The sequence below is a fragment of the Trichosurus vulpecula genome, chromosome 8, assembly GCF_011100635.1.
Source record: "Trichosurus vulpecula isolate mTriVul1 chromosome 8, mTriVul1.pri, whole genome shotgun sequence".
Taxonomy (NCBI): Eukaryota; Metazoa; Chordata; class Mammalia; order Diprotodontia; family Phalangeridae; genus Trichosurus; species Trichosurus vulpecula.
Window position 1 is genome coordinate 216,159,864 of NC_050580.1, and position 21,252 is coordinate 216,181,115.

At 36.2% G+C, this 21,252-nt stretch overlaps 1 protein-coding gene across 1 annotated transcript in view; it reads left to right on the plus strand.

Annotated features, from left to right (window-relative positions):
* MNAT1 (MNAT1 component of CDK activating kinase) overlaps positions 1–21,252 on the plus strand; it is a 279,537-nt gene that overhangs the window by 149,475 nt on the left and 108,810 nt on the right. Inside the window, exon 6 of the mRNA XM_036735550.1 lies at positions 3,423–3,548. Within this exon, the coding sequence (XP_036591445.1) occupies positions 3,423–3,548 (126 nt within the window). The remainder of the gene's footprint in view (positions 1–3,422; positions 3,549–21,252) is intronic.

Here is a 21,252-nt window from a genome sequence, read left to right on the forward strand (position 1 = left end):
ATTATTGTTTAATATTGCTTGATTTTTATTAGAGATATTGTTTGCCAGATGGCTTGCCAAAAAAGCAGTTTAAAAATAATCTTTTAAATGTGATCATTATAAGGCTTTTAATGAGTATAACAGGCAATCTTATTAAAGTTTCTTTAAATATTAAACAGGTTAACTTAAGGTAATAAATGTAGGCCAGGGTAACTTTCGAGGTAAAATGTCAAACTCTGAAAATAAAATCACTTGAAAGCCTGAATCTGCATTTTATGCCTTCTCCAGAGCCCATGCATTTGATAGAGTTTATTTTACTTTATTGGGGTATAAGCAGAGTCTCTGCTTAATTCTACTTTAATACTCACAAAAGCTTTTAGGCTATAAATTTTTGTGAGTAATATATCAGAATTGAGCAGGTTAGAGGCAGAGGTGAAACACTCATAAAGAAAATCCTGTGCTTCAATACCAGATTTGTTTTCAGCCTTTTAAGAGTTTTACCGTTTATTAAATTTTGGCTATTTAACTCTTTGAAATACTTAAACCCTCTAGACTTTTTTGGTAAAGATTAAATCAGAATTAAGTCTGGGTCAAGGCTGGATTATCATCTTTTTTAGAAATGTTTTACTGATGGCCTTAAAAAACCAACAAAACCAAATCTTATCACTTCCAAATAACTCATTCCACTCTTATCAAAGAACTCTCCCTTCCAACAACAAGAAAATCTACACAATTTGCTATGTCTAAAAAAAGTGTCCTCATAGTTGATCATTATGTTAAGAGGTGCTAATTATGTTTTATTGTCACTGCATTGATCAGAGTTCTGAAATCTTTGCATGTTGTTTGCAAAGTATAGTGCTGGGCACCAGGGATACAATAGTAAAATCAAAAATAGCCCTTTTCCTCAAGGAGTTTACCATATATCCAGAGAGGACAACATGTACTTATTTAGGTATGTACAAAAATAGATCTTTTTTTTTTTATCAACAAGGTGATTTTGAGAACACACTAGAAGCTGGAAGGATCATCTCAGTGGTAGAGAGAGTCCTGTGTTTGACCAGACTGTAGTTTGGGTAGAGGGGACTAATATGTAATAAGTATGGAAAGGTAGGTTGGGGCTAGTTAGTGTTCCCTATCTTTAAAAATGAATAATTTTGTTAATAATAGCTTAAAAATGTCATAGCTCTTACTGCCATTTGTGTGTGTGTGTAGGTATGTGTGTGTGTGTATGTGTGTGTATGTATGTATGTATGTGTGTGTTAATGTGGCCTGTTGCTTCAGATTTACTTATGAAACATTTCTACAACAGTAACTTTGATTCCAGGGAAATTATAAATATTTCAGTCAGTAAGCATGTGTCATTTGAATTTTTTATCTACGTCTTGTTGTGCTTAAACTGTACTTTAAATATTTTAATTAAGCCACATAATCTTCAGCAGGTTATATGGGAGTGTGGGAGAAAGGGAGGGAGAAGGGGACTAGAATTTGCAGTCTGAGTTAAGAGAACTGGAGTTCATAATGTGATTCAGCCATTTAATATCCATGTGACTGTGGGCCTCAGGTTCTTCACTTGTAAAGTGAGGGAATTGGATAAGATTATCTCATTGTTCCTCCAACTCTAGATCTATGGCATACTTGTTTCATATAACTAAAATGTTTAACGAGTTTATCTTGACATGATGTAAAATGAATAGGCTGATTCTCATGACTTAGGGGTTAAGTAACTGTTTGTTTCAACAGTTTGGCAAGCAGCTGCTGTGGAGCTGTAAAACCAACAACAACCAGCACACAGAACGCTGCAAGCCCAGATTCTTTTGATCTGCTTTACTAAGGAAAGCAACTCGTTAAGGGCTTAACAATCTTACTTTAACAGACAAATATCATCCACTCAGCTGGAGGGGTGGTGGGGGGAAGCCAGCACCCTGAGCTTCAGAGCAAATACAAACAAATTACAAACATCAACAGACCAAATACAATTCATAGCTACCAAGAAAACCATAAACATCTGAGTTCAGCTGGAAGGCCCTTAGAGTGGCTGCCCAGAGTCTTGCCCCTCCAGGAGTGAGAGCCTTAAGTGAATAGCTCTGTCTTCCCTTTTTATGCACTCTTTAGCCATCATCAAACGTCATCTGAGAGACCAGAACTTAAGCTCTTACTATTGGCTGTGGTCTTAGCAATTTCCCTTAGGACCCTGGAAGCTTCATGCCCACATAGACTTAGCACCTAGTAGCTAGGGGTTTTGGGCCTACTTGGGAGTGAAGATATAATCAGACCTCCCTTCATTGGCCCCACCTTAGTTACCAGTGCACTGTTTTAGAAATATGCTGGCAGTCTGGGTGCTCTATCTGGGAAAGGGGGAAGGGATTATCATTTATATAACTTCTTCTATGTGCTAGGCACAACAACCCTCCATTTTACAGTTGAGGAAACTGAGGCAAACACAGGTTAAGTGATTTTCCAGCATCACAAAGCTAATGAATATCTGAGGCTGGATTCGAACTTAGGTCTTCCTGATTTCAGGCCCAGTGCTCTATCACTGTTTAACTTGCTACTCAATTTGGTTATTTCCTTGCTATCCATTATCTTTATCTTTTATCTTTTTGTTCTGTGAATACAGAAAAAGCACTTGATGCAGATATGTATTTCTCTTTGTTTGTTTTTGACCTTCAACATCGTGAGCAAGTGAAGAATCTGGTTATGATTTAGGCTTCACTTTTATTTCCACAACAGTTAAAGTTAAAATACTTCAGCCTTCATAGATGTAATTAGTCTTTTTAGTAACAATTATTCAACCAGCACTTCTTCTGTTTCTGTAATATATAAGATGTGCATGCCTTTGTGTATAGATGTATATTAACAGCTGTTCTTTTTTAGCTAAAATGTAAAATTTTAAGTGTTTAACTATCATTTTGTCACTTAATTTTAAAAAATTGGCTGAAGTCCCTAAAAATGTTAGTAAAGGAGAAAAAAAATATGCTGTTAGTTGCACCTACAATAGTGCCATTGTGCAAAAAAGAGTAAGGATCATTTCTAAACGGCCTCAGGTGAAATCAAATGGGAAACAATTTCAAACTGGTTCGAGTAAAAAGAATGTGTCTTAGATAAACATCTGATCCAAGTTATACTACTTTTTACTTACTTAAAAAACTTACAGTTTTTTATTTTGATAAATTTGGTAGCATTTGGGATTTGGAATATGATCCTGTATTTAATATATATTTAAAAAAACCCAAACCAAAACTTTTTCACAAGTTATTCTGATTAACGAATCTCAATAGCTTTTAGTTATAAACAGGATTGTTAATATTTTCTGTAAAGTGCTTTCTATAAAAAGGATGTGGTGTTATAGCAATGCTTATAGACAAGGCTACAGTATAAGACTTTATCCCTCTTTTTTTTCTTTAAAAAGTTTTAATCATAATATGCCTTAACTTCCATTACAGGAGAGTTCTGATCTGCCTGCGGCTCTCCTTTTAGCACAGCATAAAGATAGATCAACACAACTGGAAATGCAGCTAGAGAAAACTAAACCAGTAAAACCAGTGACTTTCTCCACAGGCATCAAAATGGTAAGCATTTGGTTTTTCTTGTTTGAAAGAGAGATTTATTTCAGTGATCACAGTGCTGTAAAATCTGAAGCTATACTATATTCGTCACTGCAAGTAGAAAATACAACTAAAAGGTTTAAGTGATTAGAATGTAGTTACATAAGAACAACCAAATGAGTATATACAGTTTAATAATTTGATTAAACCAGCAATAGATACATATTCTCAGTATACTAAGTAGAGAAAATGGCATCATTTTTCCTATGATAACTTGAAATGATTTTGAAGAGACTTTTGGCAAAAATTCTATATTGATGCATTACATATCTTATAATTTTAGAAACATGAGAAAAAGAGTGTTGCCTAAAGAAAATTAATAAAATTGGTTAAATGGTTAGGGGAATAGTTATGATTTTTTTCTAGATAGGTACACTTTTGCTCTGCTGGTCTGCCTTTTCTGATTACTGAAGAGCACATGTTTAATCACTGTCGTTATTTTTCCTAGCATGTAATTATAATTGTTCGTTGGCTGGTGTCTGAATTGTTATGTGCCCCCAGTTTATTGTCTAGTGTTTTCTGTGTTAAATCATTACATTTTCACTAAAATATGAAAGCAAAATGTCAGAGTATCTGCTTTTGCCCCAGATCTATTCCAAATACAGCATTTCTCAAAAGTTTTAGTTAGTTTTAATAGCTTAGAGCTGCACTGACATTTGCGACACCCTGTATGAAAGTTAGAGATTTGCATATAGCATTGAGTTTTTTTCTTAGCAGTTTATGCTTACAAAGATAATTTGGGGTTCAAAATTAAGTTTTCATTAACCTTTTCCCCTGGGGGCAGATGTCTAAAAAATGAGTTATTAGCAGATTTATTTACTCTAGAGGTTAAATAAAAATACATAGTCCTTTTTTCTTTTAAAAAATTTGTAGCTAGGCATATCAATTAATTTAAAAAATTATGTTTCATATTTAATCTTTTTTATATGATGACTATAAATTGCATGCCTTTGAAATTGCATTGTAACTACTTTTAAAAAGCTTTAATGTTTAGTTTTATTCTAAACTTTATTATTATCATCAGATTATTGGACTGAAAAATTCAAATGAATTTTATTCCATGGACCAGTTAATTCCATAATATAGTCATTTAATTTTCTCTGACCCTGCTCAAAAAATATTATTATAAACTTAATAACTGTTAACAGAAGCGGTCAAACATACAAAATGAAGATGAATTCTTTTTTTTTTAATTTTAATTTATTTATTTATTTTTCGTTTACCACACACGGTTCTACATAGTTTTGAGTTCCAGATTTTCTCCCCTCCCTCCCCCCTCCCTCCCCAAGACAGCATGGAAGCTCATATAACTGTCATGTATAACTTCACATTGAATTAATTTAAGCACTAGTCAAGTTGTGGAGAAGAATTTTGACCAGTGGAATGAATCATGAGAAAGAAGAATCAGAACCAAAAAAAAAAAACAAACCCAAAAACAAAAACAAAAGAGAAGCAAAAAAAGGCGAGCATGTAGTGCGCCTCGATCTGTATTCAAACTTCACAGTTCTTTCTCTGGATGAAGATAGCATTCTCCATCGTGAGTCCCCTGGAGTTGTCCTTGCCCCTTAGGTTGCTGAGAACAGCGCAGTATGTCAGGGTTGGTCCTCACGGAATCCATATATCTGTGGCTGTGCACAACGTTTGAAGATGAATTCTTGCTCCAAATTCTTAGCTTTTCAAAAGGCAGAGCTAAACAAATTAACTAACAACAAAAACCATGATTTTGTTTTCTCTCCCCTTCTCTGCTTGTCTGAAATTCCACCATTTGGGGCCCTGTTTTCCTCTTTTTCTTAATCAGTGTATGCACATTTCTGGTTTGGCTGATTTCATTCTGTTTCAGTTCATAGAAATCTTTCCATGATTCAGTTATTGTTTTGTTTTGGCCTGGATTTGTGGTTTCATTGGTGTGATATGCTTCTGGTGTGGGAACTCCCTCTATTCCCTGTAACTTCCAGTTCTAGAAAGTTGATTGGAGACCTGGGATGGTAAGTGATTTGCCCATGGTCTCATAGCCAGTTTATTTCTACAGTAGGATTTGAACCCAGTTCTTCTAGACCAGGATGGAGAACCTGTGGCCTTGAGGCTGTATGTGGGCTTCTAGGTCCCTGGGTGTGGCCTTTTGACTGAGTCCGGGTTTTTTGGAACAAATCCTTTTATTAAGGGGATTTGTTCTATGAAGTTTAGATTCAGTCAAAGGGCCACACTTGAGGACCTACAGGACCACATGTAGGCTTGAGGCCTCAGGTACACCCCTGTTTTAGACCATTGTAACATACTGTTTTTTGACATTTTTATGGCACCATAATATTCTGTTATATTAATATAACTTATTCTGTCCTCTAATGATTGGACAAATATGCTGTTTAACAAAATACTGGGAAAACTGAATAGCTCTATGGCTGAAAATGAGATGAGATCCACAGTCCATACTACCACTAGAATAGATTTGGATCAGCAATCTAAATTAAAAAGATTAATTTAAAAACTTCGAGAATTAAGCAGATTATATTTGTCTTAGCTGTGGAGAGGAGGACATTTTTACTCAAGTAGAAGGAATCACAGTTTCTTACCTCTCCTCTTACATTTCTCTTTCTCTTCCTCCCTCCTTTTCCCCGCCCCACCCCGCCTCATGTACTGCATCCCTTCTTGGCTCCAAACTGCCATGCTCTATGCTTTCTATGGCCAGTCCTTGGATTTTTTTCCTCCATGATAATAGAAATGGAAAACCATTCAGACATGCATGAGTGAGATTCCTTTTCCTTTCCATAGAACTAATTTCCATGACCTTCATTGCACATTCAGATTGTATCCTTTCCCTGGAATTTATGTGAAGGTGTAGGCTGCCCTAGTGTGTGGAGGGATTAGTTGCTGCTCTAGTTGAATCTTTTTCTTATTATTGTTGTCCCTGTGCTCATATGCTTGAGCCTTACATCTTCTCTTGTAAGTTAAAAATAGGCCATGGTAAAGACCTTTTGCCTTGAGTGTTTAGTTGTCAGTCCAAGACTACGGCACATTGTACCTCCTGTTACCTCCTGAGGCTGACCATTCACTTTTGGATTGCTGTGTTAGGAAGCTTTTCTTTCCATAGAGCTAACTCTGTCTCTCTGTAAATTATGTCCATTGCTATGGATTCTGCCCTTTGGGGTGGAGCAGAGCAAGTACAATCCCTCTTTCACATGGAAAACCTTCAGGTACTTTTAGTAAGCAATTCTGCCTCCCTTAAATCTCTTCCTAAGGCCAAACATCTCCAGGTCTTTCAGCTAATCCTCATATTGCCCTTAACTGCAGTAGTTACCTTTGTATTTCTCTGAACTAACAATTGATACTTATATAATGCTTTAGGTTTGCAAAACACTTTACCAAATTATGTCATTTGATTTTTACCACAGTTGTGTTAGATAAGTAGTATAGGTATTACTTATTATGCTTACTTTACAGTTGATGAAACTGAGGTTCCAAGAGATTAAATGACTTCATAGAGCTATTAAGTGTTGGAAGTGAAATTTAAGTGCAATCTTTTCTTGAACCTCAGTCCCATTGCTTTTTCCCAAAGTCTAGTCCATTGCCTTTTCCCATGGATCATACTGCTTCTTACTGCTTTACCATTTTTTGTCTGCCTGATCATACCATTGATTCTTACTGAATGTATAATCCACTAAAACCCCCAGCTTAAAAAAACAAAACAGAACAAAACCAACAAACTTCCATTGAACCGTGCCTCTCTATAACTTACACTTTGTTACTTACACTCTCCCATTTTGTATTTATGAAGTTGATTTTTAAAAATTTATTGTCCTCACGGTCCCAGAACAATTATCTTTTTAACTCTTATGAACTGTACTTTTTGATATTTCAAAGCAGTACATGTATACTTTCTATAACTGAAAAGGTCTTGAAAAGATTTGTTAAAGTAGAACATCAAGACTCCTTTAGTAAAGTGAAGAATTTTTTGTTAATGCAAACAACTACCTTCTAGTTGGTCATTTTTATGTCTAAATTTTACTTTTCTTAAAGTAGGGAATATTTGAACAATTCTTTGAATAGGTGATTAGATGGTATAGAGTACTGGAAGATATGGATTCAAATCTTGTTTTACAGAGTTAATCTGATTGACCATAGTAAGTTACTTAACTTTCCTGAGCCTCAGTTTACTCATCTGCAAAATGGAGATACTAATGATAGCTGTACTACCAACACACAGGGTTGTTGTGTGTTGATTTGGAAAGGAACAATTTAATGCTAGGAAGTCAAACAAAATGGCAGTCATAGAAACAACTCAGACAATAGGGAAATAAGAAATTGATTTAGTGAGAGAATCTTACACTTTTGGAAAATGTCTTAAGTCGAAAATGTGTGTGTGTGTGTGTGTACATATTATATGTAGAAGTATATATGTATACGTTCTTATATAAATATTTGAGCCCTGTAACCAGTGACAGGTATGTAAGAGTAGGTAAAAGTAAGGATGCATTCTCTACTTTAGCTTTGGTTTCTTTGTATTATTTGAATTAATGTTCAGGAGGAAAAACACCTAAATCTTCTGGAGTTCAAAGAGATTTTGGTGACTAGTTATTGGATATAGTTCAGATTTATCATTAATTATATATAATTTTGAACTGGCTCAAATCAGCAGGAGTCAGCTGTGATAAGCACTTATTAAGCTCCTACTATGTATGGGCCAGGGACTGGGAATAATCAGTGAATAGTTAACTGGGATGAACATTACTGCCCAGGAACCTAGAATATCTTTAGCACCTCAACAGTGTATTTTCATTTGTACATTGAGCATAGCAAACATGAAGAAATTAATTCCTCAAAAATGATCAAAATATAATGTAATTACAAATAACACTGTAATTTTAAATGGTAAGAAAATTTCCTCTAATCTTAAATTTACTGTAGTTTTATTATTGCTTGTGCTACAATATTATTTTCAGTTCTAGCAAATGTTCAGCAGATGTTTTTCAGACTGCTCCTTGTATTACATATGAAATACTGTATGAAATATGACTTAGAGTCCAAATGGTGAGAACCAAAAAAATAGACCCCTTTCACAACTGTATGATACCTTAGTTATTCTTTAAAAGTAGGCTTGTTAGACTTTGTCCATTTTTAAGATACTATTGGGGGCAGAGCCAATATGGCGGCTGGAAAGCAAGGACTAGCGTGAGCTCCCCGCCAAGTCCCTCCAAAAACCTATAAAAATGGCTCTGAACCAATTCTAGAACTACAGAACCCACAAAATAGCAGAGGGAAGCAGGGCTCCAGCCCAGAACAGCCTGGATGGTTGCTGGGTGAGGTCTTTCGCGCACGGAGCTGGGAGGGGAGCGAAGTAGAGCGGAGCCCAGTGTGGGAGGTGCAGACCAACCAGACCAGGAGCTGGGTGGAGCGTGCCCTAGTGCCCTGAATCAGTGAGCTGCAGCAGTTACCAGACTTCTCAACCCACAAACACCAAAGACAACAGAGAAGGTTAGTGGGAAAAGCTGCTGGGGACAGAGTGAAAGAAGGACTTCTGGTTCGGGCACCGCCCCGGGGGCAGCGGAGGTGGGGCAGCTACAGAACTACAGCTGCAGTTGCTTCTGGCCCCAGGCCCACCTAGTGGGAGGAATTAAGTGGCGGATCAGAGCAGGAGTGCAGAGCCTGCTGATGATCTAAGTCCAGTCCGGGTTGGGGGTTCTTGGGGAAGGAGGAGTGCTGGCAGAGCTGGCTGTAATTGCTCTGAAATCAACAGCGCATCCCCCCCAAGCTTGGAACAGAGTACTCTTTACTCTACAAGCAGTCATAGCCCACTGAAAAACTCAAGGATCAGGTAAGTTGGCTGGGAACATGGCCAGGCAGCGAAAACGCATCCAGATTCAGTCTCAGACTTTGGAATCTTTCTTTGGTGACAAAGAAGACGAAAACATACAGCCAGAAGAAGTCAACAAAGTCAAAGAGCCTACAACAAAAGCCTCCAAGAAAAACATGAACTGGTCTCAGGCCATGGAAGAGCTCAAAAAGGATCTGGAAAAGCAAGTTAGAGAAGTGGAGGAAAATTTCGGAAGAGAAATGAGAATGATGTGAGAAAACCATGAAAAACAAGTCAATGACTTGCTAAAGGAGACCCAAAAAAATACTGAAGAAAAGAACACCTTAAAAAATAGACTAATTCAAATGGCAAAAGAGCTCCAAAAAGCCAATGAGGAGAAGAATGCCTTGAAAGGCAGAATTAGCCAAATGGAAAAGGAGGTCCAAAAGACCACTGAAGAAAATACTACCTTAAAAATTAGATTGGAGCAATTGGAAACTAGTGACTTTATGAGAAATCAAGATATTATAAAACAGAAACAAGGAAATGAAAAAGTGGAAAACAATGTGAAATATCTCCTTGGAAAAACCACTGACCTGGAAAATAGATCCAGGAGAGATAATTTAAAAATTATTGGACTACCTGAAAGCCATGGTCAAAAAAAGAGCCTAGATATCATCTTTCAAGAAATTATCAAGGAGAACTCCCCTGATATTCTAGAGCCAGCGTGTAAAATAGAAATTGAAAGAATCCACTGATCACCTCCTCAAAAAGATCCCAAAAAGAAAACTCCTAGGAATATCGACTCCAAATTCCAGAGTTCCCAGATCAAGGAGAAAATACTGCAAGCAGCCAGAAAAAAACAATTTGAGTATTGTGGAAACACAATCAGAATAATCCAAGATCTAGCAGCTTCTACATTAAGGGATTGAAGGGCTTGAAATATGATATTCCGGAGGTCAATGGAGCTAGGATTAAAACCAAGAATCATCTACCCAGCAAAACTGAGTATCATGCTCCAAGGCAAAATATGGATTTTCAATAAAATAGAGGACTTTCAAGCTTTCTCAGTGAAAAGACCAGAGCTGAATAGAAAATTTGTCTTTCAAACACAAGAATCAAGAGAAGCATGAAAAGGTAATCAAGAAAAAGAACGAGAAAAAGAAATTGCAAGGGACTTACTAAAGTTGAACTGTTTTGTTTACATTCCTACATGGAAAGATGATGAGTATTGTGGAAGGGTTATACATAATGATACGCATATGGCCTATGCTGAATTGCTTGCCTTCTTAGGGAGGGTGGGTGAGAAGGGAGTAGGGGAGAGAATTTGGAACTCAAAGTTTTAAAAACATGTTCAAAAACAACAAAAAAAAGTTTTTGCATGCAACTAGGAAATAAGATACACAGGCAATGTGGCGTAGAAATTTATCTTGCCCTACAAGAAAGGAAGGTAAAATGGGATGGGGGGGAGTGGGGTGACAGCAGTGAGGGCTGACTGGGGAACAGGGCAACCAGAATATACGCCATCTTGGAGTGGGGGGGAGGGTAGAAATGGGGAGAAAATTTGTAATTCAAACTCTTGTGAAAATCAATGCTGCAAACTAAATATATTAAATAAAAATAAAAAAAACTAAAAAAAAAGATACTGTCATATGAAAATATGTGTGATTTCATATTGTACTTTAAATTGTTCTCTCTAATGTGTGGTATATAGTTGATGATGATGATTCTTGTTAGGGGTCACTTTAGGGTCATGTTTTTTAATCTGGGGGTCTACAGAGTTCCAAGAAAATCATGGAGATGGAAGCTGGTCATGGCTTGTGTAAGCAACCCTCTCTTCTACCTTTAAAAAATATATTTCAGTGTATTCTACCTTGATCCTCAGAGAAATTGACTTTGATAGTCCTTTTGTGATCATCTTAGATCAAGTTTCCAGCCTACTTTAAAAACAAAAATCAACCTATCCTAGATTTTCACACCTATACCCAAATTTTCATTAGCGTCTTATCAGTGGTAGCTTTAAGAACTAATGTCTGTGTTCTTCCTTTAAATTCTTTTTCTTACTCAGTCATTTTTTCATCTCTTAAAACTACATGTATTTATATTGACACCCAACTTGTGGAGAAAATTGCTGCCAGTTTATCTCTGCATAAAATAAACATAGTAGTTAACCTATAACAACCTAGCTGGGCAGTTTTTTTTTTATATTGTTTTATTTTATATTTCTATCAGCCTTTCTGCATGAGAGAATTAATGTTTATCATTTGGAGATGTCATTTTTAAAAAGCACATATAATTATACTTGTTCTTAACTAATAAATATGCTAATGTGTTCTTTAAAGAAAAAGAATTACAGAATTAAAATACTTTTCAGATTGGCTGCATTACTAAACACTGTTGGAAGCTATTGGTTAACAAGTTATCCATGTGATAAAATATAGGATTTATTCTCAGCTCATCTTAAGGGAAATATAATACACTTCCCTCCTCTCTGCCCCTTAAGCGAGGGCTTGAGTGAACAGATGGGGCTTGCACTCTGGCTTGAAGGTCAACAAACTTTGGCAGGCTGACAAAAGGATCAGATTCCAGAGCTGAGGACCCTCCAATGAGAATGCTGTGCTGTTAGCTTTCCCTGAGTTCAGATGTAGAGATTGTCAGCAGGAGTGCCCATTTTTAATCTTAGTACTTTTTTGAGGAAAAGCAAATTGTACAATATTCCTTTTCCTTGAAAGATGTACCTTACCATTTTGATGGGGGGAAAAAAAACTCTCCATATCTTTTTGCTTCTAAGTATCTATTTTAGGTGCTAATTTTTATTACCTTTTATGTTCAGTTTTCTTATTTTTGGGGGACAGAGGTGGGCCTATTAATTAGGTTGTCTTCTCAGGCCTCTTTTTTTAATTCTTGAATTTTTTCTTTACCTGTTTCTAGTTCTCTATCTTTCCTTTAAGATTTATGGAAAGAAATTAAGGATATTAAATGTATGTCTTCTTGATTTCTTCATTCTCGAAGGTAAAAGAATGAGATTATAAAGTTAGTAGGATATTTGAGTAAACCTCTAGGATTCTTTGTGTCCCTAACTAGTTACCTAGTATGTTAGGTAGCTTTCCTTTTCAAAGTACCACCTCTTAGTATGGGCACATAGAGATTCAAATTGCTTTCTTATGTGTATGGGAACTTAATATATATAAATAAAACCATATATACATTTATATGTATGGTTCATTTGTAATGTTCTAAATGAGTTGTCAAAAAGGCAAAGTGATTTTTTTAATGTAATGTTTTGTTACCTTTTGTGTCTATTAGTTACTGAATGTGGCAGTGTCATGGCATCTATTGAGTGGGCATCTAAATATTTCTCAAGCTGACAATATTGCACTGCTTTTGGATGGATCATCTCAAACCTGAAAGTGTTTAATTCCTGTGCCAGGACAGGTTCTTTTGATCTGCTTTACTAAGGAAAGCAATGTTCGGGGATTAACAATCTTATTTCAATGCAACATACAAATATCATTCACTTAGATCAGCGGAAAAAGCCAGCACCCTGAACTTCAGAGCATATACAACCAAATTACAAACGTACATTATAAACAGACCAAATACAAATTCATAGTTACTGAGAAACCATCAACACCTGGGTGAGCCGGGAGGCTCTTAACAGTGGCTGCCCAGAGTCCCACACCAACACTCCTCCAGGAGTGAGACCCTCAAGGGAGAACAACAGCCTCTGGGTTTCTATATCTTGTTCAGGGTCAAAGGTAAGTTACACATGCGACTCACCCACGTGACCTGAAAGCGTCCCAGAAATGCGACTTTGACCGTTGTGGTCTAAAAGCTTCTGATGTCACAAACATGTTACTCAAACCTGTGTAAACTAGGCTTTCCCTTGAGGCAAGGAGGTCATCAAGGACTCCTAATTTAATCAAGGAAACAAAGGCCAAACTCTTCAAGGGCACTTGATTGAATAAGTGCTAAAAGCACTCCTTAATTCCCAATATATCTCCTCAGCTTTATGCTAATAATTTAGGTTACTTTTTTTATAGAATAGCTAATACTTCTTTATTTCAGTGCTTAGCACAGTACCTGGCACATAGTTGGTGCTTAATAAATGCTTATTGCCTCATTTGTTAAGAAAAGCATTCTTCCTTCTCCCAAAGTTTCTAGATACTTACTTGCATGTCAATAAATATCTATATTATAAAGACTAATAAGTTTACTAAATATTAGCCTTTTAGGGACTGGCACACTATTTGCAAGACAGAATTAGGAATCAGAACCCTAAAATTCAATTTTTGGTGCTTCTTGAGCCTTGTTGGTGTTTCTCATCATGTTTTTAATCTTTCTGTATTTAATCCATATGTAAATTGGATATAAACTATATAACAAGATACTTTAAGGATTATTTTTTTAAAAAGCATTTTTTAACCTCTGTGGTTGGTTGCTGGGGACAAGAATAGAGACATCCAACAACCTTTACAGCCATAACCACCCCTTCCCCCATCAATGTTTTGAGTTTTGGTGTTTTTTTTTCTTTCTTTTTTGTCTTGATCTACCGGTAAGGGGCATTGGGAATAATGTGCTTACTTACTTATGCAAACTATTTAATAGTTTGCTCCTTGAGAATAATTTAATTTATTTAACCAGATTCACTGTTTTTAGATTGCATGTTTGTGGCCACAATGTCTTCTGGAAAATTGATACCTGATTAAGTCAGCAAACATTTATTAAGCACTTACTGTGTACCAAGCACTCTGCTAAGCTCTGGGATACAAGGAAAGGCAAAAACTGCCCTCACCCTCAAGGAACTAAAATTCTGTTTAATGAAGACAACATACCATGTATGTACAAGATACATACAGGATAAATTAGAGGTAATCTCTCAGAGGGAAGGCGCTAGCAGTGAGGGGTTGGGCTTCTGCAGAAGGGGCATTTGAGCTGAGTTTTGAAGGAAGCCAGGAGGTAGAGGTGAGGAAAGAGAACATTCCAAGTATGGGAGACGGCCAATGAAGAAGCATAGAATAGAGAGATGGCTTGTAATGTGCAAGGAATATGTGCCAGGAACCACAAGGAGGCCAGGTCCCTAGATGGTATAATGTGTGGAGGAAAGTAAAGTGTAAAACAAGACTGGAAATGTGGGAAAGGCCAGATTGTGAAAGGCTTTAAAATCTGAACAAAGGAGCATTCTTTATTTGATCATAGATGCGATAGGGAGACATTGGAGTGTATTGAATAGGTGGGTGACATGTCAGACCTGTAATTTAGGAAGATCACTTTGGCAGCTGTGTGGAGAAGAGAATGGGTGGGAAGGGATTGGAGGCAGAAAGACCAATCAGAAGGCTATTGTAGTAGGCTAGATGTATGGTGATAAGGGCTTATGTCAAATGACCACTGTGTCAGAGGAGAGACAAGGAAGCGTATGAGAGTTGTAACTCCCACAGGAAAAATTATATTCGTTAATCAGTTATTTCCCACAAAATTCATAAATTGGTATCACCACCCACAACTTAGAGGATACTTGCAAAAATGATTTAACTTAACCCAAGGCTTTAAGTAATTTAAATACTTGTTAAAAAAATACATTGCCTAAGTACAATTCTTTGTTTAAATAACATTTGTTTTCAATAAAACTTGTTTATTGATTTTAATGTGATAATAAAAGGCATATAATAGATGTACATGAATAAATCAATAGTTCATTTCTGCTCATGGATTGTGAAGTTGCAGATAGTCATTTACAGAATAGTATTTAGATGTTTTCATCTATACTTTTTTTTAATTAAAAGCCGAAAACAACATTTAAAAACAATTTGACATTAGCTTTCTCTATGCATTTGCCAATATGTAGGCAAATATGTAAGTCATTTAACTAGTTACAGAAATTTTCTGTTAGTTTAGTTAAAGTGCATATGTATTTCTCTAAGAACAGTGTTATGGAAAAAACGATGTAAGTAAAAAAGTTGTATGAAAAAATTGTGTTATTTTGGTAAATTTAACCTTTTTTAATACTCTTATGATAGCTAGATGCTTAAATCTTATGGTGAATCATTTTGTCAAGTGAAAAAACCTTGTAAAAGCGGTAATTATCTGCAGTTGTGGTTTTTCAGATGTTGGATGTTTTTAAAGTGGGATATTCTGGTAATATTCATTTAAGTTTAAAAAATAAATATAAAATCAGTAGATAATGTTAATTGGCTCTGAATACAGTAAGTTTTTAATATGAGGACCACTTTTCATTTTATCCTTCACCTGTTAATCCTAAACTGCTTTGAAAACTGATTTTCTTACATTGCCTAAGGGGTAATAATAGCTCACATTATCACATGACAATTTACAGATATATGTTAGGTGGTCTTAGTTGTTATACTTAAAGTGCCTTATCAGTGTGAATTACTTAATCATTTTTAAGTATAGAAGCTAAAGCATTGAGCATATTTGGGAAAACTAAGAATTTGCAATTTGTTTTACATTCAAATCTCTATGCCAGGCTCTTTTTAAAACCTTTAATAATGCTACTATTTTTTGAATTAGCAAACATTCATCTCACTCAGTGTGAAGGAAGAAGAGAAAGAAATGCAGAATATCTATATTACATAAGCATAGTCAAGTAAAATATATTCACATCCAAAAATGAATTTCTTTGTGTATGTGTGTATTTGTGTAAGTTTATTATCTCTTTGTGATAAAGTGGTTAACATTCTTCTTTATCAGTCTTCTGGAATCATGGTTAATCATTTTGTTAATGAGAGTTGTCTTCTACTTTTTCACTCTATTGGTTCTATTTTATAATTTCTTGATTTTTCATAAAGTCACTAGTTTCCACTTGCTCCATTCTAATTTTTAAGATAGTATTTTCTTCAGTGGTCTTTTGGACCTCCTTTTCCATTTGGCTAATTCTGTCTTTTAAGGCATTCTTCTCCTAGTTGGCTTTTTGGAGCTCTTTTGCCATTTGGGTTAGTCTATTTTTAAGGTGTTGTTTTCTTCAGTATTTTTTGGTATCTCCTTTAGCAAGTCATTGACTTGTTTTTCATGTTTGTCTTGCATCATTCTCATTTCTCTTCCCAATTTTCCCTCTACTTCTCTTACTTGATTTTCCAAATCCTTTTTGAGCTCTTCCATGCCTGAGACTAATTCATATTTTTCTTGGAGGCTTTTGATGTGGGCTCTTTGACTTTGTTGACTTCTTCTGGCTGTATATTTCTATAGTTTGAGTCTGAGTCCTTTTATGCTGCTTGCGTATGTTTCCAGCCAACTACTTGACCCTTGAGCTTTATGTCAGGGTATGACTGCTTTTAGAGTGGAGAGTGCTTTCTCCTAAGCTTCAGGGGCCTTGTGCTGCTGTTTTCAGAGCTACTTCTACTCCACAGTCACTGCAAACTCTACCACAGCAGCGCTCCTTCTCCCCCAAGAACCGCCAACCAGGAATGTGACCCAGATCCAAGCAGGGCAAAGCAAGAGAACCCTGCCTTTGCCTCAGCAAAGCACTCCCTGCACTCCCGCTCTGATCTGCTGCTTGATTCCTCCCACCATATGGGCAAGGGACTCCATAGCTGCTGGAGCTCTGGAAGTAGGTGCAGGAGCTTCCTGCTACTGCTGCCTCACCACCTCTGCCACCCCAGGGCTGGGGCCAAACCAAGCACTTCTCTCACCCAGATCCAGCAGTCTTCCCACCGACCTGCTCAGTTGTCTTTGGTGTTTGTGGGTTGAGAAGTGTGATAACTGGCACAACTCAGTGTTTCATGGCCCTAAGACCTGCTCCACCTGATCTACTCCGGCCATGTTTGTCCTGGCATGGCCCACGCTGGGCTGCACTCTGCTCCTAGTATGATGCGATTGACCCTTCCAAGGCACCACACAGGCCATCCTGGGCTGGAGACCTGCTTCCCTCTGTTATTTTGTGTGTAGCTCTAGAGTTTGTTCAGAGCCATTTTTTTACAAGTGTGTGGAAGTATTTGGGGGAGAGCTTAAGTGAGTCCCTGTTTTCCAGCTGCCATCTTGGCGCTTCCCCTCCTTCCCCCCCCACCCCGTTAATGAGAGTTCTTATGTTTTTCAAAATTGTTTTTGTAATATTGATATTATAGGATGACTTGTTTTTCTCACAGTCATTTCATAGAGGTTATTCCTGTTTCTTTGAAACCATCTTTTCCTTTATTTTTTATAGTATAATAATATTCTATTACATTTATATACCACAGTTTGTTCAGCCATTTTCCAGGTGATGGGAACCTCTTTAGTTTCCAGTTTTTTGCCAGCACAAAAAGCAGCTATAAATACTTTTGTACATATAAAACCTTTCCTGATTTCTTTGATGTCTTTGGGATATTGACTTAGCAGTGGCATAGGTGGACCAAAGGGCATACACTATTTGGTAATTTTATGCATGATTCCAAATTCCTTTTCAGATTGGTTTGAATTAGCTCTACCAATAGTATATCAGTGTGCCTGTTTTCCAGCAACTTCTCCAACATTTGCCATTTTCTTTTTTTTTTTTTTTTTTTGATCATCTTTGTCATTCTGATGGGTATGAGGTGGAACCTCAGAATTGCTTTAATTTGCATTTCTCCACTTAGTTATTTGGAGCTTTTTTTTTTCACATGGCTATAGGTAACCTTGATTTCTTCTATTGAGAATGGCCTAAACATGTCCTTAGATCATTTGTCAATTGGAGAATGACTCTTATTCTTATGTCTTGGAAATGATACCTTTATCAGAGAAACTTGCTGCAAAGTTTCCTCCCAGTTGATTGTGTCTTACTTAATCTAAGCTTCATTGGATTTATTCATGCAAATACTTTTTAAATTTTATGTAATGAAAGTTATCCTTTTTATTTTCTGTGATCCTCTTTGTCTCTTGTTTGGTCATCAATTCTTCTATTATCCATAAATCTGATCAGCATTTTTTTCCTTGTTTCTCTAATTTATTTAGGATATGACCTTATATTTTGGCTACATATCTGTTTGGAGCTTACCTTTGTGTAAGGTGTATGATTTTAATCTAAATCTAATTTGTTTCATTTTGCAGCCCAGTTTTCCCAACAATCCCCCTTACCTTCCGTGGTAAAAAAGAAAGCCTTACTTTGGAGTTAATCCAACTATAACATTAAACTCTTAAGATCTTAAAGCATTAACTTCTAAAGCACTTGACATCTTTTTGTTTACCTACCTGCAAAGTATGAAAGAGAACGAACAGAATAAAAACCATAATATTAGCCTAAACTAATTTACTTATTCACTACCATATTAATTAGCATAAGATTACTTTATAAAACCATTCATGTTTGGCACAGGAAGTAGTGAAAAGTAATTGTAGCCAGTTACTAGACTTCACTTTAGCAGGTTATCACACAGGTGGTCAGCAGTCTCTAGAAATTGCTCCAGTTAGTCGGGTACTACTTTGATGCTTAATTCAATGGGACGTTGTTCAGTCATTTCAGTCGTATTTGACTCGTGACTTTATTTGGGGTTTTCTTGGGAAAGCTACTAGAGTAGTTTGCCATTTCCTTCTCCAGCTCATTATACAGATGAGAAAACTGAGACAAACAGAGGTTAAGTGACTTGCCTAGGGTCACAAAGCCAGTGAATGTCTGAGGTAGAATTAGAACTCAGATCTTCCTGACTCCAGCCCAATGTTCTGACCGCCATGCAATCAAGCTAAATGAGGAAAAAAGATTGAAATTACCAAACAGGAAGTTAAAACTCATATAAAGTTCTAGCGCCAAAACAATTCAATATTTTTCTCCCCAAGCCCAATTTGCTTCAAAAATTTTCCTATTTCTGTTGATGTCATCATGGTTATTTCAGTTGGACAGATTCATAATCTTGATGTTATCCTTCTCATTCTCTTTCGTTCCACATATACAGTGAGTTGCCTGTTTGTCACGTGTACCCTTCTCTCTGCTTACACAGCCACTGCCTTAGTTCAGATCCTCATTACCTCTTGCTGAGATAATTATACTAGCCTCTCAGTTGGGCGCTCTGTCTTTAGTCTCTCCCAACTCCAATACATCATCCACAGAAATGATATTCCTTAATTCAGTTCTGACTATGGCTCTCCCTAATTTTATAAAAACCAATGAATGACTAGGATTTCACAAACTTGTCCCTAATCTGTCTTTGAATGCTTATTGTACTTCCCCTTTATATTCTGTAATCTGCCTTCTCTCTGTCCCTTACAAATGACCTTCCATTTCCTTTCTCTGTGCCTAAATACTATCTGTTCCCCATATCTAGAATAGTAATCCCTCATTACCTTTTACCTCTTAGAATCCCTCTCTTACTTCAAGGTGCAACTCGAGCACCATTTTCTTCATGAAGCCTTTCCTGATCCCTCAACTGCTAATGACCCCTTTCTCAAATTGCCTTGTTTTTTAAAACTACTTTGTATTCATTCATATTTATTCTCTTCATTTTTATCATGTACGTACTTCTTTTTTCTCGTTAAAATTCAAGCTTCTTCAGAGTAGGGATAGTTTCATTCTTACTTAGCACCTTACCTTAGTGTTTGACGCACAATAGGTAATTAATAAATGCTTGTTGATTGATTTAAACAATATTAAACCTACACCAAATGACATGGAATCTATGTATTTGAAGGAACCATTAGTAGAATTATAGGAAGAAATTGACAGAAATATCTAATAGTTGAGAATGTCAATTTGTCCCTTTCAGACCTAAGTAAATTTACCAAGAAGATAAATAAGAAAGAAATGTAAAGGCTTTGAATATAGTTTTTGAAAAGTTAATAATGGTCTTTGGTGATTGATTACTGAATGGGAACAGAAAGAAATATACATATATATGAGATTTGTCTTACACCTTTATAAAAAAATTTCTCATGTGCCAAAGCATAAATACTTAATAAATATCAGAAAGCAGAAATTACAAACACATCTTTTTAGTGATTACAGCATAATAAAAGTTATTCAATAAGGGACTTAAATGGTGGCTAAATAATTTAATTCTAAAAAGATGGTGGGCCAAAAAAATCACAGAAATAATAGATAATTTTATTAAAGAAGATAACACAATGTAATATCGTACCAAGAATTTTGGGATACATCCAGTAAGACCTTAGAGGAAAATTAATATCTTCGAGTATTTTCTTTAGGAAAGGAGGGAAATTCTAGATCAATGAATTGGGCCTGGATCCACAGTTTATAAAGAGTTTTACTTACAGCTGTCTGCTTAGATATTGAAAACATTATCGACATTTTTTTTAAGAGGAGGAAATCGTCTCAGACAGATTAAGCCTATGGTCACTCAGCTAGTTAATATCAGCATTGAGATTTGAACCCAGTTCTCCTGCCTTTAGTACCTTTCTCATGATGTAATGCCTGAGTAGAGTTGCACTGTAGTAGAAGAGAGCTGCATAAAAGTAGAGAGGTGTGTCCCACAATTTTCCATATTTCAAATTTTGCCTAAGGATGATTTTTACCTTGTAAGTGGGGGAGGGGGAAATTTCTTTTCTCTTCTACTTCTCCTGTCCCACCCAAGATCCTTTTTTCTTTTTCCTTTCTTGCTTCCTTTCTTCCATATTACTCTCCTCAACTTTAGGACTATTACTGCTATGGTTCCACTACATTGTGGATTCACGATGCTTTGGGGCATTGATCTGAGTATATAGTCACTATTTATGACATTGTTTATATCAGAAAATACTTTCTGAGTTCCAAAGATTCTACTTCAAATAAGCTTTTCAAACACAACTTATTTGGAGGTTGGAGACTGCCTGGGACTTTTGATGGAGCTAAATGTACAGGATCTGGCCTACTTTGTACTTTTTGCTTTTTGGCATAATATAGCCATTTAATTTAGCTTTAGGAATGTGGAGATTAACTATTAAGAGTCTTTTAAAAGATTTGGTTTAGAATATTGAAACAGAATA